Raw genomic sequence first — 25,363 nt, 5'->3', positions numbered from 1 at the left:
AGATTTATACTTTTTATCACTTGTTTTGTAACTAAACTCACACTATTATAGATTGTATATTCCAACTCAATCAACTAATTACTCAATTTTCTTCTATAAATTCACCACAAAAATCCACTTAGTTGTGTTTAATCAATCATGAACCATGCACAATTCTATCATCATTCAAACACCAATGATGCCATGGTCATGAGCAACAACAACAACAACAGTAATAATAACAATAACATATCTTCTCCTTTGAAGATCAACAAAGCCTCTTATCACATCAAAAAATTATCAAATTCATTACCATCTTCTTCCTCATCGTCCTCGTTATACAACGCGGCGGTCGCGGCCACTACCACAACGACCTTCATCCCTCATCATCAACAACAACGTCAACCGGTTATCATCTACACTCATTCTCCAAAAGTCATTCACACGCATCCGCGTGATTTCAAGGCATTGGTCCAAAAACTCACTGGTCTTTCTCCTGAAGAGGTCTCTTCGCATTCTCATCATCCGCCCCAATCAATGCCTATGCCTCAATATCATCCTAAATCCGACCCAATAAACGAGGAAATGGATCACGATCATCATCCTATATCGGGTGCTGAAAGCTGTTTTGGAGATCTCCGACTTGGTGATGAAGAAAATAATTATCATCGTACTAATATGACAAATATTAATACTAATATTAATGAGAAATATGATTTATTGGTGAATGATGACAATGATTCGGTTGTCACGGATGAAAATAATGAAAATAACGGAAGCTCTTGTATAGGAGATAATTCATCAGCTTCTTGTTATGTTCCACCTCCTCCAATTTTTGATCTACCTAATATTAATGATTATAAAGATACTAATAGAGATTTTAGTAATTATAATTACAATAATAATATTAATAATCTTAGTGATTCTCCAAGTTTTTTTGATAATAATTTTGCACCTTTTGATCCTAATCCAATTACTAATTCGTCTGATTATTTTTTCTCAGATCAGCAATTTTGTAACTATACCGATTCTTTATTTTTTATGCCTAGTATGAGAAACTCCTTTTCTTCATCCTCATCAGAAAGTATTAAAGAGATTCCAGATTTTTGATTTTTTTTTTTTTTTGAAAATTTTCTGATTTAATTTTCCAATTATTTATTCCTATTTTTTTAGTTAAGAAACAAAAAAATTGTTTTTTTTGTTCTTTGCGGAAGAGTCTAGAATTTTGTTTCAATAATGAGATATCGTTTGTATAGCTAGCTTCATTTGCTTTTATGTTATCAATAAGAGGAAAGGTTACTTTATTCTCTTTGATTATCATGTATGGTGCAAATTCTATTTATTTCTTGTTAATGCAATGTCCCAGTTTGCTATTTAATTCTAGGTAAGATCTGCTTATATTGTATTACTAGTTAACTAATTCGTGTTTTGCGTGGTCAATTAAAATCTTATAAATTTTTTGAAATAATTTTTTTTTTAAATATCTATATAAAAAAAAAACTCAATTGATAAATAAATTTAATTAAATTTTTGATAATGATCACGTATTCGAATTCTCTTCACAATTGTGCAGTTCTAAAGTATTCAAATATTTTAACAACATTTTTATTAGATATTTAGTTGTATATATACATTCAACATTTTCTTTTATTTTGAGAAATGATATAAAAATATTATTACTTTATTTGAGTTTGATCTTTAATATAATTATATGATGCGGATCATATTGTGCTTCGCTATTAAAATATTTTTTAAAAAACATCATAATTCATTGCATATATGGTTAAAAGGTTAAGTATTTTACATTCTGTTAAACTAATTTTTGTTAAAGTGTATGTGCAAATTGACTTTGTTTGACACCAAAAAAGAACAAAAGAAGACATAATGCAGTTAAGATTATTGCATATTTTTTTAAAACGAGGTGGAAATAATGCTCGTTTGGATTGATTTTTTTTTTTGACTTATAAGTCAAAAGTAATAAGTTAAATTTTTTTAATTTATGGTTTTTGACTTATTTTTATCACTTTAGCTTAAAATCAAGTTCTTCTAAGTACTTTATAAATTTACTTAAACACTTCAAAAGTGCTTAAAAGCTATTTAGTATAAAAACACTTAAAATAAATTAATTCAAATAGTTATTATTTTAAAAAAAAAACTAATTGATTATTTTATCATAAACGTTTTAATTAAAGCTGAACACAATACAAACGAATTACACTATATATTAGAGAGAGAGAGATCATATGCATGCATTCAAAGAAAAGAAAAACCAAAAAAATGAGGTTGAATTTATCAATATAAAATATAATGCACCGTAAACCATAAAATATTCGTTAGAAATTATATAGTATACTCGTCCATTGTTGACACTCAATTTTGACCTAACATTTTCAAAATTCGTAACTTTTAAGTTTTATTTATTTAATAGTTTAAAATACATTTTTTTTTATAATTTTAAATAAGTTTATCGATAACTATCTTTATTTGTCAAAATTTAGGATTTTTTTTATCAGTTAATTTTAATTACATTATTTTTTTGTCACAACCAGTTGACTACGTTCAAATATTTATTCATTTTGATTAATCATTAGTTCTGATAAATTGCATTTTTTACATATCATTAGCTACGTTCATTATACTTTTTAATAATCATTTTATTTGTCACATTTGTTAATATTAATTTTAATATTTTGCACAGTTTAGAAATTCATTCGAATATGGATAAGATTTCATGCACAGATATTTTTAAAGGCAAGTGATTTTGGCGCACGATTTAAAAAAAATAATATTATACTATAGGTAACTTTTTATTTTCTATATAAATAATGACTTATTCATTAGGTCAAAGATGGTTGATAATATTTTGGACATTGAGAGAAACAATTTCAGATAGAAACTTAATCTTTCTCTCATCCTATAAGCTCTCATAGCCACCAGTCCCAAAACCACCCTCGTCCCCGGCGAAACCTCAATCCAAAACCCCACTGAAATAGACCAAAAACAACAGCCAAACAACCTCCGAGAAACCCCAACACAAACAACCTCAAAACCCCACCCCGTCTCCGATCGGAAACAGCCAACAATACCTCATTTCCGGCGAAACCAGACCAGACCCACAACCACCTGAAACACCACCTAACCATACAAACAACAACACAGCCACCTGAAACGCCACCAAACCATACAAACAACAACACAACCAGCTGCCACCAAATCCAAACGCCCCTTCGCCGTTTCCGATGAACTCGGGAGAAGCCCACAGTCATGAACCAGATTTCAACAAGACCACGAGCTCCGGCGAAACAACAACCAACAAAATGAGACCAACAACTCTATTTCCGGCGAGGTTCGCTATTCGGTTTACTGTTTCTTTCTTTATTTTTTATTATCATTTTCTATTAAGATTATCTTTATGATTCGTGGGTGATTTTTTTAAGACAATTGTTTTCCCTCTCATTTATTTAGCTTTATTATATTATCGTATCTTTATAGTAGAGTTATTTGGTATGAGTATTTTTTTTATCCGGTGATCAAGTTGATTATCCAATAAATCTATTATTAAGTTCATTTAGCTCTAGTGTTATTTAATTTTCACATCTAATTCATCCTAAGCTCTTTGTTTTTGTTTGTTGATTTAATTTTATTCTAAATTATGATTAATACTTATAACTGCCCTAGTTTTTTTTTTTTTAGCATTATTGTCATTTGATATTTTAATTCCTAAATTTGTTATATACTTGTTTGGTTGATTTGATTTTGTTCATAATGTTAGGGCGTTTTTCTGGTTGGATTTATCTCCTCCAAGAGATTTTATCAAGTATTTTAACTACGTGTTTGTTGGTTTGTTGTTGGCTTATTTTTATTTCATGTTTGGATTGTTGATTTTGTTAGATATAAGAATATGAATGAATTATGTTGTTAGGTGGTTATCATTTGGTCACTGACCACGTTATTGTATATCACTATTAGCTTTGTGTTACTTTGTGTTTGAAAAGAAAAATGTTATGTGAAAATTAGCCAATATGAAAAAAATTCTCCGTCGATTTTTGAGGCATTCACATGTTAAAAGACAGAAATTTACTTTATGTTTTTATTTTATTTGTTAAAATTGGCCGATGAAGAAATTATCGTTGATTTCCAAGGCCTCCCATGTTAATAAGACGAGTTTTTATTTTTAAGTTATTATTTGATTCATTTATTTTATTTTATTCATATATATTTACTAAGTGTCTTTACAGGTACCCGGAGTTGCTTCTCATTGAAGCCATTCGAATAAAGTTGTTATTTGATTCAATTATTATGTATATTGTTAACGATAGGCAAACATTAGGTCCTTTCTCATACTATTTGTTTACCAATTTGAAAAAAATGAATTCAGTCGGGACCCACAGTTGTGGATTTCCAAGGATGCCTAACACCTTTCCTTCGAAATAACTTGAACCCCTTACCTAGAATCTTGGTTTCGTAGATCACTTAATGATTTCCTAGTTTTTCCTAAAATTAGGTAGTGACTCCTTTAAAATTCGTTTATTCTTAAAATTCTTTTAACATTGAATTAATTGATTATTTTTCGAGTCACCGCGACGTTTCGCCCTATTTGAATAGAGTATGAATGTAAATATCCATCACCTAATTAAAGAGAAAAGTTACATAATAATAAATTTAAAAAATGACAATAATAACAAGCGAAATGGAAAAAAAAAAAAAACATAAAGATAATATACTTGTTAATTTACATAAGAACTTCATAGCCTTTTGCAAACTTTGAGTGAAATAGATACAAAAACTTTTTCATCACTTGATTGACATATTTGATTCCTCCAAATGTATCACTACCATTCTGATTTTCCTACTCAAAGAATCATTTTTCTTAACTTATTTTTTATATACATATATAGGTTGTTTGTAACTTTTTTATTTCATTTAATTATTATTTATTACAGAGATGTTTAATGCATAGTAAGACGTGACAGACCAATTATCAACTTTTGGGCTTCTTCCATTTATGGTTCTCCTTAATTTTATTTTATTTTATTTTATTTTGATAATAAGAAGATGAAAAAAAAAATAGTAAGAAAAGCATCAACATAATAAACACTTCCATGAGCAGCAATCGCCATTCAATAGTCTTAATATAATTTTTTAAGAATCTAAGTATCAACACAATAAACACTAAAAACATGACAACTTAAAATGTCAATGTGTGCATTTCAACAAAAGCTTATAATATCTCTATTTATAGGATTACAATATAATCCAGAGTATCAAATAATATCATTAATATGACTGTTAATTATTTTAGAGGTTATCATAATAAAAAAGTTATGGGAGTAATAAAAACAAAGACCATTAAGTTTAACGTTTAAAAAAACTTAAAACGACTTAGCATATGACTTGCATGTAAATAAAAAAGAAAAATAATTATACCTTTCCGCCAATAATTTTGCGGGACCTTGTTTAAATTTTCTCACTAAATTGCCAGACCGAAATTCGATCAGTTTATCAAATATCATGGAGAAGATGATATTTCCCAATCAAAAAAAGACACATGCTAGAAAACAATTAAATTTCATATAAGTAAAAAAGCTGAAAGCAATATATAAGCTATAAAATGCTATTTTATTAAGTTACAATAAAATTTGTGATTCTTGGTCAAAAAGATGAGCAAGTTTCAACTAGTTAATCCCTAAGCTCAACTATACATATAAGTTTGATCATTTCATTTGTAACAAAATTTTCTAATTCCTCTATATATAGGACATAATATGAAATACCAAAAGATATCATCAATATGACTATGTGAATATGAATTAGGAGTACTTATGATTATCAAAAGTCATGGGAGTAATGGAAATAAAGACAATTAAGTTTTTATATTAAATAATATGAATAAGTGGAGTTGTAATTGACACATTCATTTTTAAACAATAATAATTATAAAAAAAAATGAGAAAAAAGATAAATAGAATCCTTAGGCAAAGAGAGGTACCACATAACTTTTCTTTTATATAGCTTTATAGTATATATAGATTGGAAATTGAGATATGCGCACAAAATGTAGGCTAGACAAGTAATATACTCACACCAACCCAATCGTGAAAAAATATTGCGACTATTAGTGCAAGTGATAAGAAATAATGATCTCGAGTCAAGTTGAAGCTGTCATTTTTATTTTCATAACAGGAATAAGTACACCACAAAACCAAGCAATTTGCCCCTCATCAAAGGAAAGCATAAGCAAAATAGAAACCTTTGTAACTAATGGCTTAATAAACTACAAGTAATTCTTTCCTCATTATGATAACGCCAATGCTGGAATAGCTCAGTTGGTTAGAGCGTGTGGCTGTTAACCACAAGGTCGGAGGTTCAACCCCTCCTTCTAGCGTTTAAATTTTCCTTTTTTCTCGTAGTCACATATGTATCATTTCTTCAACTATTTTTTCTCTCTCTATTTGATTTAACGTGAATATTTCAAAAATTCAATATTTAGTTGCTTGTTATATAAGATTTCTTGAACTCAATAGATATGCACAATGGTACATAATATATAATTTAATGCAAACATCGAGTGAAAAAAAATAAAATTCTTGACATGGTTTTTAATGATATATTTAGATCAACAATGATATCAAGTCGTCTAAATTTACAAGTTACAATGGGGAAAATTGGATCAACCGAGAACATGTTATGCAAGACATGACTGAAAATTACAAAATATTCAACAGTAATGTTAAGTCGCATTAGAATTAATTAATCACTTCAACATGCCTGCATGATTGAAGTTGAAATTCACAAAGTTAAACTTTTTAACTTTATATATCCGAATATGACGTTTTGCTTGTCAAAGTCAATTCAAACCTACACATCTGATTTTGCATTTGAATGACATCCAACTCTAGACATAACATAAGTGTCTAAAATTAACATAACTTTAACGATAGATTTAGAGATAATTGATGATAAGAAATTGCTTTATGGTTGACAATCATTGATTAAAATGCGTACTTCTTGTAATTGTCGTTGTCTTGTTTGAATTAGACACAATGTTAATTTTGTTTAAAAATTGAATATTCTCTTAAATTATTCTATTTCAAAAAAGTATGTATTCCAAACCTTCATTACTTAAAGATGGTTCCAATTTTTGTTGAAAATTAATCCTGCCAATAAAACTAATCATCTCTTCACATACATTGCACTTCTATCAGTTCCACTCATCAGCCTTGACAATTGTTCAAATAATGACTAAAATTTAAATGTTGATGATATTAAAACTTTTAACATATGTAAAACTGGCTATTCATGCAAATTGTAACCATTTCACAAGTTCTTAAACCCAATGGGCCGTTATTCAATCAACTAAATCCAGCCCATTATAAAATGTACAACAGCCTCATCTTTTATACTCCTCAAAACCCTAAAGCTTTTCTTCTTACTTCCGCAAACAAAGCTTTTGGCTCTCACACAAACATCAGCTCTGTAGTTGCCTCTCACTAGCAGGTACTTTCTTCTCTTCAGGTTTTACGGCAAAATTCAACCTTTTAGCATTATTTCTCTTAGCTTGAAGAAAATGATTAGTTCTATTTCTTTAGCTTTGTGTTATTGATTATTTGTAAAAGCATGAAATAGATGAAATTAAGGGAGGTGTTTTTGTTGATTTCGAAGAAAGATGACGTTTTTCCTCAACCCCTTTTGAGATTATCGATTGGGTTGATTTTTTTTTTAATGGAAAGACCATTGCGTTGATATTAAATGTGGTTGAAATGAGGATTTATATAGCTGGGCCAATTTATTTGGAATTGAGGCGTAGATTATGAATGATTGATATGCCGTTTTATAGTAGAACTAAGAAAAAAATATTTGCTGTGTTGAGTTGTATATTCAGGACAAATGAAACTTTGCTTATTTGGACTGGCTTTTGCTGATGCTATTTATTTGGACTTGTCCTTAGTTTCTGTTTTGATTGGTTCAGTGAACAGATCTGTGAAGATGTACACGTCGAAGCAAAAGATTCACAAAGATAAAGATGCTGAACCTTCTGAGTTTGAAGTGTCTGTTGCACAGGTTATGTTTTGTTCTTACTTGATGGCATTTGTTATTTAAAACCTGAATAGTTCATTGGATAAATGTTTAAAGGAAATTATTAAATTGTTTCTGAACAGGCTTTCTTTGATTTGGAAAACACCAACCAAGAGCTGAAAAGTGAATTGAAGGACCTATACATCAATTCAGCAACGTATGTGTGCTGTATTCTATGTTTTACTGTATTTAATGGCTTCGATTCTATATTGTAGGTAGTATGTATTTTGCACATTGTAATAACTGCCTCTGTGTCATGGCTATTGCAGTCAAATTGATGTGTCAGGAAACAGGAAGGCTGTTGTTATCCATGTTCCCTACAGACTGAGGAAAGCTTTCCGCAAGGTTCATGTTCGCCTTGTTAGGGAGTTGGAGAAGAAATTCAGTGGCAAGGTAGCTATTACATTGTTTCTGTAATTTTTGTCTTTAACATTGCCTTAGAGAATTTCCGAAGAATTTGGTATCTATCATTTAATCTGAAATGCATACTATATTAGTTCATCCATGGTTATTGAAGTTAGTGGTGTTCTCTAATAGAATCATTCTTCATTATTAGTTTAAGAATTGATTCCTTCAAGGCGCTGCACTTTTGGTTTCTACAATGTTTACCTTTTGGTATTGGCATTTTGGAATTCACATACTTTGGTTTAGTCCTATAGTGGTATTGACATATTTTTCTATTTCTTGCTTCCCCTCCTTTTTTGAATTATATCTGTGGTGCTATTCTGATAATAGCATCATAATTTTCTAAATAGTCTTAATGGAGCCCAACCTTCCTAATCGTATTCAGCTGGTCATGTAATCATGGCAAAATATTTTCTAGGCCTTGTTCATATTTACTGTATAATATTTGCACTGCTTGTAGGCCCCAATTACCTGTTCAATGTTTTAATATGTAGTACTTAATAGAGTAAATATTTGATTAGATGGCCTCCCCTTTGTTAGGAAAACAATGAGGGCAAATGTTTCCTATTCTGAAGCTTTAAATGTTACATTGTATTTGCATTAATTTGTTGGGGTAACTATTCTTGTTTTGTTTTACCATGTAGTGTGGGGGCTTCCTTGCCTTTGATTAAATTTTGATTTTTGTAGGATGTGATCTTTATTGCCACCAGGAGGATAGTGAGACCTCCTAAGAGAGGTTCAGCTGCTCAACGACCCCGCACCAGAACTCTTACATCTGTTCATGATGCCATATTGGAGGATTTGGTTGTCCCTGCAGAGATTGTTGGGAAGCGTACTAGGTATCGCGTTGATGGCTCCAAGATAATGAAGGTAACGTTGTGATGCACCATAGTTATCTGTATCTTCCTGCTTAAATGTTTACTGCTGCAATCAAGTGGAATAGTCTTTAGGGTGAAATAATAGTACTGCTTGTACATTTTTCACAAATGTCAGAACTATTAACTGTGTGGTTTTCTTTATTATATCATTTTAAAGTGAGAACTTGTGTTATCTTTACCTTTAAAAGTGCAGCAAGCTCTTTTCTTGTTTTCCTGACTTGTTTCTTATCACTTTTTTGGGTATAGGTGTACTTGGACCCCAAGGAACGAAACAACACAGAGTATAAGTTGGAGACCTTTTCAGCAGTTTACAGAAAGCTTTCAGGCAAAGATGTTGTGTTTGAGTACCCCATCACTGAGGCTTAAGTTAATGTAATGCTTGTCCTCGTCTATTTGATGTGAAACTACACATTAGCGGTTCCTCCTTTGAAATTTTGGCAGTTCCATTTTGTTTTAGAATGCAGGGAACTATGTGAAATTCCTATCAATTTTAAGTTAAAACCATGTTGCTATGTCATAGATTTCGAGTTTGTTTATTGAAACTTGGTTTCATTTTCTCTCTCTCTCGCTCCCCTCCCCTTCCTCTATTTAGGTAACTGTCAATGTCTATTTGGTGTTTGCTTTTGAGATGTCTGCACAAGATTGATTTATCAATCCATTCTGGTTATTTGTTACCAAAAAGTCATCAAACTTGTGTTCCTGGTGAAAGTTTTTTGTCTGATTACTGATTGCAAGATCAGCGAAAGGCAGAACAAAAGATATTGTTAGTTGTGTTGTTCGCACTATATACTGCAATCCCTTGTGATAAATATATTCCAGCCCCTGTCAAAAGGATGCCTACTTGGTTTACAGTCCACTATAATGCCTATTGTATGCAACCCATTTACCTTCACAAGGTAGGGGTAAGGTTGCATTATTCTTGGACCCATCTTGTGAGATTGTATTGGTAATGTTAGTTTTCTTGTTCAGGAACAAACAACTATTACTTTCCAGATGTCCTCAAGTGAATCAATCAAACAATTTTTGAAGGTTCAACTTTATCATAGTACTATCTCCTGAGTACTGCCTCTCTGAGTTTCCTTTTCTACTTTTGTCTTCCTCTTAAGGAACAGTGCCATCAGAAATTGGTTAATACATGTTCTTTTCTTCTCAAATTACATTGTACTCTATTGAGAATTTGAGATACCCTATCATGGAACGATTCCAGTTTTGTTTTCTGCTAAATCAAATGACCTTAGTTCTTGACGATTCCTCGACTAGAATACCAATATATCAAATGAAAATTTAGTTTCTTTTGTGCAGAGTGCGGAGGGAAAGACAGGACTTAAGGATGGATGCAAACAATTGTGAAATATGCAATTGGTGTAGGAAATGGATTTGATTAAAATGTACATCATACAAGAAACAATAAGTCAATCCAGTAAGTTTTACAGTTTTGAGCACAACGCTTTAAGAACTCCTTTACAATGCAACTTTTAAGTAACATAAATCGTCTGCTTAGTTGACTGGGAAACCCACTATATGGACAATTGTTGATAAATGGTTTCAGCAGAATCATGTACACAGAGGAAAGTTCAACCATAGAGGACTGAATTGTTAACCTCAACAACAACAAGTTATTAGCAGATCCAGATTATTTTTAGTAGCTCTCTAACACCTTCAACCCTGAAAAGGTTGAATTCCTGTAGAGGGGGAGGGGGTGAGGGAGGGAGCATGGCTGTGTAAATACAGCTTTCACTAGAGCAAGAATGTGCCTAAAATGAAACTGTTAAGACCTTTGTTGATGCATATGAATCATCACATCCCAATTGGACAAATTGTTCTATTTCCCATGAAAGTGAAAATGAAGGTATATAGTACAATTAATCTACAATTCTTAAAACACTGAAGAGGAAAATATTCCAAAAAAACCTACCAACGAAGTCATCTAAGCATAATTTTGGACATTGTGCCCAAATCCTGTATAAATAAAGAATAAAAGAATAAGATTTGACTTGTAGATGGTTGGAAAACTTCAAAGGATGGAACTAAACTTTTCGATGGGATCAGACTCTTCAAGCATGGAAGCTGCCTGGAAACAATCAGCAGCATCAGCTACCCGTCCATCGTCTCTATGAACCAATCCCAAGTGGTACCAAGCTACACGATTGGTAGGTTCAATCCTCAATGCATCTGAGAGTAATGCTTTTGCCAATGGCAACATCCCCGGGTCCATTTTAGTCAATAAAGAACCAAGCAAGATCTTACACTGCACATGATTAGGCTCTACTAATAGTGCATTAATATAAGCAGACAACGCTTTGTCATTTTCTCCCTGTCTTTCAAACATCATTCCTGAAACAGATTGACATAGAAAAATCAGCAGAAGTAATATCCTACTTATCTTATTCTCTCCCATTAAGAAGGAAGCTCTTAGGTTTCAATGACAAAAACTATTGTACATGCAAACAGCCCTATCACACCTCTTATGTCGGTAATTTTTTATCAGTACTAGACTACTGGTCCAATAGTTACAATCTATCCACCATAACCACAATACAGAGGAATTTGTTTGGCGAAATTAGCTCTCTTTTAAATGTCAGCTCTTTGCTGACAATGACGTCTGAAAACCAGAAAAATTGTCATCATTTTCCTAGAAATGAGAAACACAACTACAAGTAACCTAAAAAGTCTATTAAAAACAAAAGTTTCTTCACGCTCCTTGTTTTCAAACTTTAGTTCCAGCGCATTCTTACTCTTTGCAAAACTTTGATGGCACAATGGAATATGGATGCCATACACCAGGTTCAGTCTTTAAAAGAAAACTAATTAAGATTTTGCTTATAGCAACATTTACTCAAATTTTCAGCAACTTCATTGATACCATAGTTTGTGAAGTTCTACACCCTTTCCCAAGAAAGAAGAAACAACACAACTATATATAACAACTGTCTAAATTCCAAAATAGTGGGGTCGGTTAACTGAATTCTCAATATTTATCTCATTCCAATACTATAAAAGGTTTGCTAAGTAGAGATTCTCTACATTTTTGTGGACATATTAAATCTTTAAACAAACTAAAAAGACTTCTTATAAATACCGGTTTTGTTAATAGCTTGGTAAAGGCCCTTTGTGCACTTCGACTCGATAATTGTTGCTTTAGTACAGGCGTCAAGACGCTAACGCAAGTGCACCTTCACCAATACTTTCTGTCTTTAAGGAAGAAACAACATATCTTTTGTCTATAGTTAATTTTTCTTGCATTACATTTCCATTTTTTAATTTATTCTTCATTGGCGGTTTTCTTTGCTAAAGCCCACACTTTAATTAAGCTTTGCACTTTCTTTGGGTTTTTTACTTTTGACTACTTTGGTAAATAACAGACCTAGTGTAAGTGTACAAACACGACTAAGCCTTAATCCTATTTACTAGTTAGTTGGTATCAACCTATATGAATCTTTCCTGTGTTTCAAACCCTTGAGATTTTATATCTCTTTGGAACTCTTGTATTAGGATCAAGTGTGCATCAAAACTAGTAATTCAGAAAATTCTCAGATACCAGCTACAAAAACATTGATGGGACGCAGATGCTAGAGGAGGAGGAAGACAAACATGCTCGAACTTCACAAGGTACAAAGTAGAGAAGCACCATGCACTATCTGAACCCTCCTGCTATTACTACTACTATAACTAAAAATACAATTATATAAATATTTACACTACTTTCCATGACTAAATAAGGAATCTAATGTTATGTAGATCTCAGTATCTCACAAGAAACAGTCTTAAAAACATATGGAAGTCTGAAGTTCCCAGTCTAACAGGTTATCTCCCAGGTCATATAAGGTGCAAAGAAAGAAAAAGCTACATTTTAATTCAAATGTATACGACCAATTCTATACTTTATCTGAACCCACCAAAGATGAGCAGATTTGCATTGATGAGGTAATTTTCCAAGTCCTGTAAACAACCACTGTTTTCAGTCTTTAGTTGCAACTCACCTACTCTTACTTATTCTAAATTTAATATCGAGTAAAGAAAACGAGGGAAGAAAGTCAATAATTTTTTAAAAAAAACAACAGTTGGATCAGTCATTGTGAGTTAAGTTAATAATCTTGCCTTCTGTATACAAAGTGTCTGCTGAGTACTCGATAAGACCTCTAGCTTTCTCCAAACATGTCTCTGCATCCTTAAAATGTGAAAGGCTAGAGTACAAGTCTGCCAGTCCATGCCAAACTTCATATTCATTTACCTTATCTTCCTCCACCTGTAATAGACAAATACAAAAAGAAAATAATTCAATGAAGTCAGAACTAGAAGCATCGTATGAATGGCAAAGCATATTCTGTTGTTTCACGATTGAAGCTAAAAAGTTTTCAGTGGTAAGGCACCAAAGTGAGTTACAGAATTCTGACAGGCAAACATAAACAGGTTTTATACTGGAATATGTATTTTTCTCTTCATTTGTAAGACCATTAGAATAAATATTAGAAAGGAATCTGCACATATTCAATCTCATTTTTTGATAACATAAGGAAATCATGATGGAGCTGAAATTAAGTGTACTGAAATACAGAGTAGTATCTATAAAGCAACGAATTGGGCAGACGAGCCCATTCATTCTTTCATACATTAGTTCCATTCACCCCTCCTTTTTCCCTTTCCACCACTCATTACAAAAAAATCACTCAAAAGTCTCAAACCACAGTACCAACATGCACCTTAATAGACCCAAATACAACGACCTTTTTACTGCAGATATGAACATCAAAGTCATAATTTACAAATGTTCAACCAATTTAATGGTAAATGGTAACACTCATCTATCTGTAGCATGTTAATCTAACAAGAGACTGTGGATTCTAGTGTGTAATGTTGTTGGATCGCAAAAAAACAATTAGTCTTTATGCCAAGAAAAGCTAAAGGATGTTCATGAGAAAATCATGTCATGGTGGAAAAGATCATAGTGGATACGATGACAACCATTAGACAAGTTTAGCATTGGAAGATGGTCTCAGTACTGGCTTTTCATGGATTTTAACCCTCTGTTTATGGTTCTGATGATGTCTGCTAAGGTGGCTGAAACTGGAATATGACTTGCGAGCCAGTGTTGTTGGTAACTGTGGTCATTAATGACTTTTCAAGGTTGTCATACTGATGAAACACTTCTAGTGCCGAGTGAAAGTAATCCCAATGGAGAAACCAGTAGTGGGTGGCAGCTAGTGGTCACATATGGCATAGAAGGGAGGAAACAATCTTTGGTTTGAAAAGATTTTATTGATTTGGTGGAAACTTTTTTTTTGTATGACAGAATTGTGCTGCTTCTGGGTTCTGGCAAACAAGAGAGTCAGGACCAAGTAAATGCTTTAACGAGTTCTTTAATTTTGGGGAGATTGGAGGAGTGGAGGTGGAGTCAAGAATTGGTTTTGAAGTTGAAGCTATTGAATTCAGAATCGGAATCTCATTGAGAAGTGGTTACTTCTATCCCAGTTCTCAGTTCCAAATGCAGACAACTAGGGGCACAAGGGGTTGGGAAGTGAAAAGGAAAATCTGAGACACATATGTTTCCACTAAAGTTACTAGATATACAATCTAACCTGAGGCGCATTTCTGAATGGTCCAAAAGATTTTCTTTGAGCTTGAACCAATGAAAGGAGATGACGATAAGGTTCAACAGCGTCAATGTACCGTGACTGGGATGTTTTAAGCTTAGCTTTCATTCTTAGCAAAGGTCCTTGATCCCACTTTGTAGTCTCATCAAAAGCCGCATCAGTAACTACTTCAGCCTCCGAATAGCGATGTTGAGCAGAAAGAACTAAAGCAAGCAGTCTCCAACCTCTTAGAGTAGATCCTCCTGTTGCATCAACATACTTTCTCGCATATTGCAAAGCTGCATCCAGATTACGGTGCTCTGCATATTGAACGCCTAACTCAAACATCAAATCTGAATTTTCATGCTCTAAAGCCATTGCACCATCTAAAGATTTTAAAGCCTCAGATTGAAGTTGTGATCTCTCAAAGTCGGAGGTTGCAACTTTCGCCTGCTTGCCCAAACAAAGACCTAACACGCGGAGACCAACACCTTTCAAGTGTTCATTTGAACCCTCTGCATTAGTTATCGCCCTCTGTGCATACTTCACTCCCTCAGCTGCAAGAAAGACATCCTCAGAACAAATTTTAGAAGCCAACACCAATGAGAGAACGTCATCTGGCTCTTCATGTTTATGCAGAGACTTCCGCAGCAGACTTAAGGCATTTTTGTTCTGTCCAGCCGCAAAATAACAAAGTGCTAAAGATCGCCAACGATCAATCCGGTTAAGTACCCCTGGCATTACTTCTTCAAGTTGTTTAGCTAAAACAGAGGTTTGGCCGCATACAGACAGAGCAAATGTAAGGTGCTCTAAAACTGAAGGGTCCCATTTGATCTTACCAAGGTAGACTTTTCTCATCAGAATCATTAACAGCAGTATGGCTTCTTCTAAATTGTTCCTAGGTACATAAGAACCGTCAATTTGCACAGCTAAGCTTGGTGGGCAAACCTCAACCCCACTATAAAGCAGAAACACAGCAAAAGCTTTTTGAATCCTGGCACAGCAGTCATTATCGAGATTCCATTGGCTTAAGAGGGCACGGCGATAGGCAGACATTGCTTCAGAATAGGAACCAGCTTGCTTCCATAGCTCTGGAAGGAGCTCAACAGCATGGCTCACAGTTTCTTGCAGCTTATTCTCCACCAGTACATCAGGTATGCCACTATCGAATATCTTCTCTACGGCATCAAGCACACTTAGACATTCACGAGCAGCATCTACAAATTCCCAATTAAAGAAACATCTGTAAATGATCAAATCAAAGAAATACCAAATTTTTCATTACTTTATAAAAACTATTGAAAGTGCCTTCTACCAGTCAGTCTCCCAAGCTTTTGCAGGGACTTCGCTTTCAAATATATGGCCTCAAGGACCAGACCAGCAGCATGCTGTGAGACACCTGGCACAGACTCAATGCTTTTAGTGCGGCCCTTTTTAGAAGGTTGTTTCTCAGTAACAGAAGGCTGCATCCTTTGTATGGCTGCTTGGAGATCAATACCATCAAACACCCTAAGAGCACCTTCCACATTTCCTCTTTGATATTCCAATCTTCCAAGAAGAGCTCGTGCTTCCTGCGATCAAAATTATAATCCATCAGCAAACACATACCTTCAGATGTTTAAGTTTATGTTGATGAAAATCAAGAGCGGAAGGGATAAACTGATAAAGGAAGAAGAAACAGACATTTATAAACTATTACAACTTAAAGAGCTTTCAGGGAAATAAGATAAAATACATTCATTGACTAATGTTCGAATTTACATGCAAATTTAACCAAAATCCAAAGTATAAACATACATAAAATCCTGTCAAAACAAAAGAAGGTTTACTCCACTTCCTTGGTTTCTTTTTCTAGACAAGAAACCAATACCAGTTCAGCTTATTCAATTGAAGTTTGTAAATCCTATAATGCAGCACAGTTGTTGAACATAGACTTTCACCAGAAATATAAAAGCATCACTAAAAGACAACAGATCAGAAAGCTCACAACTCACAGAAACTTTTAGTAAAGCATTATGCCTATAATAGATGGAAATCATACAACATATGAGAACAGACAGGACCAGATATATGGGTATTTTCAAGAATCTGTCATTTGAAGCCAAAGGATTAAAGTGATAGAATCTCAAACTCATCATCAATGGATTCCTTCAAATATTTAAGCCACCAAAAAAAGAATTCTGCCGGCAATCATGAATTTAATGAAAGAGAGCATTCTATCCTAACTTTTACTTCTTTACTTATCACTATGAGTTTGTATAAGCTCTAAGCTTCATAGCTGCATAAATGAAAATTCAATAGGAATGCAAAGAACAAACATAAACTTTGGCAACCACTCACCTCAAAATTGAGGGACAAACCTTCACGCAATGCAGATTCAGCCTCTTGAATGTTTCCCTCATCAAGCTTTGCTTCAACAACATTTGTTTGCATGCAAATCCCATTTGCACAAACTTGCCTAACTGATCGATCAACATCAGCTTGCCCTAATTCTGGTGATTCATTTCCAGACATCTCTGGCCCCACTTTCTATGCTCCTCACTACAATTTTTAAAAAAAGAAAACATCATTAACCATTAAATTTGATCCCTTAGCTTCAATAGCATCAAGAAAATGGTTAATCCCTTTGCCCCATTTCATTCTTGATGTTAATATGCACAACAAACTTCAAATTTACCAACCCATTAGGTGAAAAAGATTCAACATTATTAAAAAAAACACTATATAATGGGGGAAAACCGTTTTTGAATCACAATGCTAAGAATTTATATAATCAAACAGTAAGAGGCGCATAAAAAATGAATCTTGAAAATAAAAACAACTGAGAATTCATAACACAATATATAAGAATCAAGAATTCAAGAAAATGGGAATGGGTATTACCTCAAAATGTTGTTGATTTTAGTGGCAGATAAATGGTTAATTGTTTAAAACAACGAAATGGGTGAAAAAATTTCTGGATCAAGAAAGAGAGAGAGAGAGAGAGGAGAAGAAGAATTTTGGTGACAGCGTTTTGACTTATTACTCGGAATATCCTATGAAAAGAAAAAACAACAACAAAACAAGACAAGTACTCACGGTTCAGGTTTTATATTGCTCCATTTTGGGAATTTTAGAGTTACCGCCAGCGAGATTAATTTTGAAACTACTAGTATTTTTTATCCTCTAATTTCATGTATCATTTCATTTTATTTTTATTTTTTATAATCTTGATGTTCGAGTAACTTGCCTATCAAAGTTAACTATATAATAGTTATTACATGTGTTTTATTTCTATTGAAATTTAAATTTGATACGTGTATAGCCCTATTTTATTGATTACTAGATGATGTATATATTAATTTATATATGATTAAATAATAAACTAAGGTAAGATTAGAGTAGATGTAAAAAAAGATGCAGTTCTTAAGAATCAAATCTCGGATGTCATGGTACATTTTGAATGCCTTGGATCATTGAGCTAATATTTTGTATTTATTATAATGGGATTTATGCATTTTCCCCCATCAACCATTGATGATCTATTACATATCATTACTTATCCAAAATTCACTATTTAGTAGCAGAGGTGTGTAATATGTCACCATATTAGTTTAAGTGTGTAACTGACTTTTCGAAATAAGTTCGAAGGTGAATTTATGTCTTTTCCCTTTTAAATTTATATGTGTACATAGACACAATTTTTTTTAAATAATATGTCATGATCTTTTTTTATTTTTGGTCATTTAATCTAAGATTCACTAACATAAAAACCTATTAAAGAAATACTCTTTACAAGAATTGCTTTTCATTTTTTAAGATTTGAAACTAAAATCTCTTGTTAGGCGAAGAGATTTCATTTATTCCACCGTAACACTTATTATTTTTGGCGAAATTTTTAGCAATTGTCCTTTTATGAAATAGTTATTTAGTAAATAATTATTTTTTTAAGAAAAAGAAAAAATCTCTTACCATTTGGCATTTAAGGACCTTTTTAGACATCTACTTAAAAAATTTCTTTAAGCAAACTGAATATTCTTATGGTAAGTTATTACAAATGGACAATAGTATTTTATCAAATAAAATTGAGCAATATATAAGTAAACATAGAAGAGTGATAGACCCAAATATAAAACATAGTAATTCTTACTAAATTAAAGGTATATTTGTAAACCTTTTTAAAATAAGGATAAAATCTAAATAATAACCCAAAAAAGGGAAATGTGTGTAAGTCAACCTTACTTTTGTATTTGTACTACATATAGAATAGGGAAGTATACATTTTATGTGAGATTAATGCATTGCCCTTATTACTTATTTATCACTACTATCTCTCCCAGTTGATCAAATCTAAAATACTCTGTAGTTTATTCCTTATAATAATAATAAAAATGTTAGAAAAAAACAATTGGGTAGTTCACTAGGCACATGCGTTTGCTTCTAAATTTGTCCGAGCTGTTGATCAAGAAATTAAATATTCTTGTGTGCAGGGCGGAGCTCGGTGCAGTTCATGGGTTTGGATGAATACAATAATTTTTCCATAAATTTTATATTTGTACTAAAAAAATTAAATAAATATATATGTATATTAAGTTATTAACTTGTAAATTCCTACCAAAATTGATTGATGACTCAGTGCCAGTTAGGGGTGTACATAGGTCGGTTTGGTTTGGTTTTTCATTAAAAAAAAAAAACTAAACCAATTATATCGATTTATTAAATCTAAAAACCAAATCAAACCATAAATTCGGTTATTTCGGTTTCGTCTTTAGTCGATTCTTTCCGGTTTTTTCCATTTTTTATAACTATACGGTGTTTGAAAAAGAGATCAAATATATTTTCACTTACATGTGTGATAAGCTAAACTTAAAAAATGTTAAATGAATAGAAATTTTTGAAAAGACGGTAAAATTCACATGAGTACAAAATATTTTTTTTGAAATATCAACGCTCATTATGTTAAATTAATAAGATTAAAGGCTACATGCAAACTGAATACAAAACAAAATATTTTCTATGTAAATTGTTAACTTTGAATTTGAAAAACTATAACAGTATAATTGTAACTTCAGATCTAAATACAAAATAAAATATTTACAAATTTTACAAGCCCAAATTTGAAATAAAATATATAAACATTGAAAACTATAAACTAACTAAAAGTATATTAACAAAGTAAATTATAAATAATATTTTTTATCTATAAATAAACTAAAATTATATATATATATATATATATATAATATTTACAAAATTTTCCAAGCCCAAATTTGAAATAAAATATATAAACATTGAAAACTATAAACTTACTAAAAATATATTAACAAAGTAGATTATAAATAATATTTTTTATCTATAAATAAAACAAAATTATATATATATTATGTCGGTTTGGTTTGGGTTCGGTTTGACTTTTTTTCTTTTAATATCAAATCAAACAAAGAGTGGTCGGTGTTTTCTTCAACCGCCAAACTAACCAAACCAAACTACAAATCATTTTTTTTTTCGATTTAATTTGATTTGTCGATTCGGTTAGACTTTGCGATTTGACTTGTATACCCCTAGTGTCAGTGGTAAGAAAAGAACCATGAAAATGCTTTCCTCCTATGCTTATGTGCCTATTTTATTTATTTATTTATTATATTAAAAATAGATGTTCACATATATTGGTGTAATTTGTTATTTCATTTTATACAAATACCACCAAAAAGGCATCTGATGTTGTAACATAGCAATTTCATTTACCTCTCACCTACAGATTAATGTCAAAAATTAAAAGGCAGATTAATTTTAAATATTACATTCACTTTTCTTATTTAGTTGATCAACATTTCGTTCCAAGTTTGATTGATAATAAAGTAAAGGAGTGACCTTTATTGTAAGTCTTATTATCAAGTTTGATTAATTCCAGTTTCTTTTTGGAAATTGATTAGTGATAGTCATAGTCTTAATAAGATAATTAATATAAGTTGATACGATCATATTTCATTTCTATATTTTAATTTTTACTTGTTCAGATCGGTTTGTATGTTGAAAATAAATTTTCATATCACTTTTACTTGTTAGTTTTTCAGTTGTCATGTGATACCAAAAAGAACAATATACTTTAATATATATTTGTGATATATGCTACACTGCATTCATTTCATATGTGTCAGTCGTAAATTAAGTCACTGGGAATATTATAAGATAAACTCAACGTAACGTCACCACTCTTGTGAACATGTATGGCAACAATATTTATTTTTATTGTCTATATAAACAAGGGAGAGTAATGTCATTTTGTAAATTTAAGTGATTTCAATTCTTTTGGATCGAAGGGGTTTGTTTCTCATTCAAAAGGGGAGGGAATATTGTTTGTTTAACATCGTAAATCGCATATGAGGTTAAGGTTATAAATTTAAATAAAATTTAAGGAAAGATCTTTGATAAACACAATAATTTTATACTAATGATTACTGACTTATGTGACAATCATCATCGACCAATTTCGATATTATAAATTTATCACGATGCCATAATTTCGATATGAGTACTATTTAAAAAGTTTTTCAACTTAGTAATATTCAATACATCTGCATTCCAACAATACATCTGCATTCCAAGTAAATCGCAGCCAAGATTACAGGGACAAGATAAGATAAATAGTACTACTACTACTACTACTTTTAGTACTTTATTTATGTAAATTGTAGTAGAACACCTAGTATAAAACTTGTGCAGACAGAGTCAGTCACAGAGAGTACTGAAATTGGCAGAAAGTAGATAAAACAGATATAATGCTGATAGATAATTAATTCATGAAATATATATATAGTATATGATCGTTTTAGTGTTTTTTTTCTAACACCTGGGGTATGGAACGCCGCAAGAGCGAGCGACTTTCTTGGCCCCAGGAGAGTTAACATACTTCTTTAAAGTTGGGTTCTTGAGGTATTGGCAAAGGCAAGGCTTTTGTTGCTTAATCTTGCTGCAGCAGAGTTTAGATGGTGGTGATGAGGATCTGATAGCACCTAGGCAAGGGCTCAGCTGAACTGGGCTACATGTTGCAGCAAGTGAGATGTGTGATTCAGCAAGAAGCATCAGCACTAGCATTGTCACAAGCACAAGTTTTGATTCTCTCTTCATTCTCAAGTGTTTGCTTAGTAAATGAGAAAGAGTTCGTTGATGGAGCAAATTTGGGATGAGTTGCAGTTGGTTTAGCATTGGCTCAATTTATAGAGGAGGTATTGGTATAATAACCACAACAACATACACAGTGTAATTCTACAAGTCGGGTCTGGAGAGGATGGTGTGTTAGTAGAGAGATTGTTTCTGAAAGATATTCGATCGACTCAATGGTATACGTTTGAGTATTTAAGAAAAAGCTTTGGTTGAAGTAGTTGAGCATGATGTTTAATTACCTCAAACTATATATGATTACTAAGATTATGGTGTCCCACCAAATCCAAAAACCAAACTCACTAGTTCATTCTCCGCTTCAACCAACACACGCGTGCAACCATGGTGCTTCTCCAAATATGGCCCTGCTTATTACCTACTTCTATCTATGCATATTCAAAAGGGCGGAGCTAGTATTTAAACTTTATGAGTTTTAAATTCTAAAATAGCGACATCAAATAGTAACTGAATTTTGAAATTGATTGTTGCATATATAATATAATAAATACAAGTATGGATCAAAAGCTATTGAATTCAACTGAACTCGTATGTAACCTCCCAAAGTTAACATTTTTATATAATGAACAGGTGTAACTCCAACGAATTCAAGTTTAGTAGTGGGATGAGATGCTTGAATTATAGTCGATAATAATATATTGCCACATTTGCACCATAATTCCGTTGTTGGCAATGGCCTTGGCAAATGTTTCCAAATAAGTAAAAATCTTAGATTAAGCTAATTTTTTTCCCCAAATATTTCTATGTCAGCTACTACTTTGAGCTTTCAAAATAAGCATGGTATGTTAAAATGTTTTTCATACTTAACTTTTCACCCTTCATTAAGAATCCCTTTCCCCAACCTTCAATCATTTCAGAAGAGAAGACTAATCTCACACGAATGTTCAATTTACCGCTACAAATATTTACATAAAAAAAGACTGAATATTATGCCGTATTCTTACTGCTGGGGTGGAGCTCAGCCTCCAAACCGTATATGGGACGATTTTTGCCTCATACAGATTTACTAATAAATAATTTACTTTAAAATATATATATATATATATATATATATATATAAGCCTTTTCTAATTATTGCAATTATTAAAAAATGCTCCATGCGCAACCTGCTTTCGGTTATGATAATTGCAATTATTAGTACACAATATTCTTGCATCAATGTTTCCATTAATTAATTAATTTCATAACATGTTATTGGTAATCTTTCACCATAAATTGAAGTGTTAAACAGTAGAAAATGAAAATTTCTATTTATTTCTTTACTTTCTCTCACATGGATTTAGTTCTACTCTGTGATTCAAAAATATTTGTCATATTTTACTTTTTAAAAATCAATCCAATTAATTCTCAGAGCTAAATACATTTAGCATATTTCTTAAAATAAAAGTTTAAACATTCAAAAACTATATAAAATTTAGATCAATAGGTAAAATTAATTCATCAACATAGAGATTAATTAACGATTGAAATCATTGATTCATTCTTCTCAGGTGTGATTTTCCAAGCATCAAAATCATTGCCATCATAGCAATGAGTCAAATTGAGTATATGATAATCCTACATCAACTTTTAAGTTACTATACCATGCTTCTATCAAACTTTATCATACTATAACAAAAATAACTTTTAGCATAATAAGTATATATATTACTCTAACAAAGAGTGCTAAAACATTTACCGGTATTAGTTAATTGTTATTGAATTCAGTATCGCTATTGACTTTAGGAACATTTACAAAGAGTGTTAATTGTCGCTAAAATATATTTTTGATACAGTATCAAGACAAGTGTGAACAACATCTTGTTGGTGGTGGCACAATATAATAAGGGCATTAGCCAAGTAAGAAAAACCCAACTTTTGTTACTTATACCAACCCACTATAGGAACCCTTGAGTGGTAGGCCTATGCCATCAAATGGCAATAGATTTGTCAACTAGGGAAAAGGTGCACCTCATACTTTTAACATCTCCAGGGGGAGATTCCACAGGATGTTTAATAACAAATTAAAGTTTAAGTAAATAATGTAATGAATTTTTATATTATCAATGAATTTTAACCTTCGTAATTCAACCTTTAGTGCCTAAATTAGTTCCATGTTGACATCATAAATCTTGACTTTAATCAGCTGATTTTTCTTATCTAATAGAGAAAACGACACTTTTAATCCCTGTGTTAAGGCCATATTCTTATTTTAGTTCTTGTGTTATCTAACTTAGCACTATTAACAATGACGGATCCAGGATTTTGATCTTGTGGGTGCTCTACCATAACAAAAACATATCCATATACAATCTCATAAATAAGGTCCGAAAAGCAAATATACGTAGATTGCTAAAGTGTTGCATCACCCTTAACATAAAGTTACTGCAATCACAAAGCGTAAGTACAAAACTAGTTTAAACGTTACGATCAGAAGATTTTACAAGTTATAATTAATATTTTTTTAAAATAACTATTAAAATTCATAATCGTCCTCAGCATGAACCAAATAATAGTAGCATTACTATATAATCAAAATCCATGGGAAGATTATTAGATTAGTCCTTGATTGCACATAGATTGAGTCTTTGTAAATTATTTACACAAATGAGTAACATAAAATATTTCAAATAAAAAATTTAAATTTATATTAAATTAGCCTTCAATTTCAGAATACTAGAATGAAACAGAAGGAAAAAGAAAAAGTTTAATTACTATTGTGGGGAAATAGGTAGTTTAATTACTATTTCCACCATCTCATTCATGTGACACTATTTGAATTGATACGGTGCTTAAAAAAGAAAAGATTTTTTTTGAAATTTGTGCTATAAATCAATGCTTAGATATTTGTGTAGTTGAAAATTATTTCACTAAGGATAAAAAGAGAATTTTAAAGTTCAAATTATTTTTTATTAATGTAAGGTGACTTTTTTTTGGAACGGACTAAAAAAAAGAATGTCACGATGAAACAGAGGGAGTACTTTTTTTGTCATGACTCATGATAGTTTAATATCTACCTGTTTTTATTTTTATAAAAATAGATGAACATTAATTAGAAAAATGCAATTCAAGGCAAAAAAAAAGGAAAAAGAAGAGAAGCAATTCAAGAAAAAACAGAGAGAGAAACATGAAAGAGAGAGTAAAAACAAAAGGCACATAATTATATGACTAAAGCCAGAATCGATCCTACAACCTCCAAGCGAATAAAACAAGTTTGTTTACTAGGCTAACCAGAGCACCAAACTACTTTTAGTGTCTGTGGGTGCTCATAGTTGGTTTTTATGTATTTTTTCTCAATAACATGTATGTATATAGAGC

The 25,363-nt window shown here is 31.7% G+C and overlaps 3 protein-coding genes and 1 non-coding gene across 6 annotated transcripts; 3 read left to right on the top strand and 1 right to left on the bottom strand.

The window, feature by feature from the left end:
* The first annotated feature begins 138 nt into the window (after positions 1-138).
* Positions 139-1,089, top strand: LOC125829757 (VQ motif-containing protein 20). The gene has a single exon (XM_049508957.1). It carries the CDS (start codon positions 139-141, stop codon positions 1,087-1,089), a length of 951 nt encoding a protein of 316 aa, XP_049364914.1.
* Positions 1,090-6,290: 5,201 nt separating this feature from the next.
* Positions 6,291-6,364, top strand: TRNAN-GUU (transfer RNA asparagine (anticodon GUU)). The gene has a single exon. It is a non-coding gene; the product is annotated as a tRNA-Asn (tRNA).
* Positions 6,365-7,374: 1,010 nt separating this feature from the next.
* LOC125829212 (40S ribosomal protein S7-1-like) lies at positions 7,375-9,880 on the top strand. Of its 3 annotated transcripts, none has more exons than XM_049508460.1 (6): positions 7,375-7,476; positions 7,956-8,040; positions 8,139-8,212; positions 8,325-8,448; positions 9,148-9,330; positions 9,585-9,880. In XM_049508460.1, the coding sequence occupies exons 2-6, from the start codon at positions 7,966-7,968 to the stop codon at positions 9,702-9,704; spliced, it is 576 nt and encodes a 191-aa protein (XP_049364417.1). In that variant the 5' UTR covers positions 7,375-7,476; positions 7,956-7,965; the 3' UTR covers positions 9,705-9,880. The 3 variants fall into 3 exon arrangements, with proteins under 3 accessions (XP_049364417.1, XP_049364424.1, XP_049364431.1); XM_049508467.1 differs by having other exon boundaries at positions 7,384-7,476; positions 7,949-8,040; XM_049508474.1 differs by having other exon boundaries at positions 7,407-7,476; positions 7,928-8,040.
* A 1,364-nt stretch (positions 9,881-11,244) lies between these two features.
* LOC125830406 (protein NPG1) lies at positions 11,245-17,449 on the bottom strand. The gene is made up of 5 exons (XM_049509601.1): positions 17,249-17,449; positions 16,224-16,479; positions 14,915-16,125; positions 13,437-13,584; positions 11,245-11,672 (listed from the first exon to the last, which is right to left on the bottom strand). Exons 1-5 carry the CDS (start codon positions 17,420-17,422, stop codon positions 11,353-11,355), a joined length of 2,109 nt encoding a protein of 702 aa, XP_049365558.1. The 5' UTR covers positions 17,423-17,449; the 3' UTR covers positions 11,245-11,352.
* Between the last annotated feature and the right edge of the window lie 7,914 nt (positions 17,450-25,363).

Source organism: Solanum verrucosum, unplaced genomic scaffold (genome assembly GCF_900185275.1).
Source record: "Solanum verrucosum unplaced genomic scaffold, falcon-dt-bn FXZP01000102.1, whole genome shotgun sequence".
Classification (NCBI taxonomy): domain Eukaryota; kingdom Viridiplantae; phylum Streptophyta; class Magnoliopsida; order Solanales; family Solanaceae; genus Solanum; species Solanum verrucosum.
The sequence above is the reverse complement of the archived record's forward strand: the minus strand, read 5'-3'. Positions and strand labels throughout refer to the sequence as shown.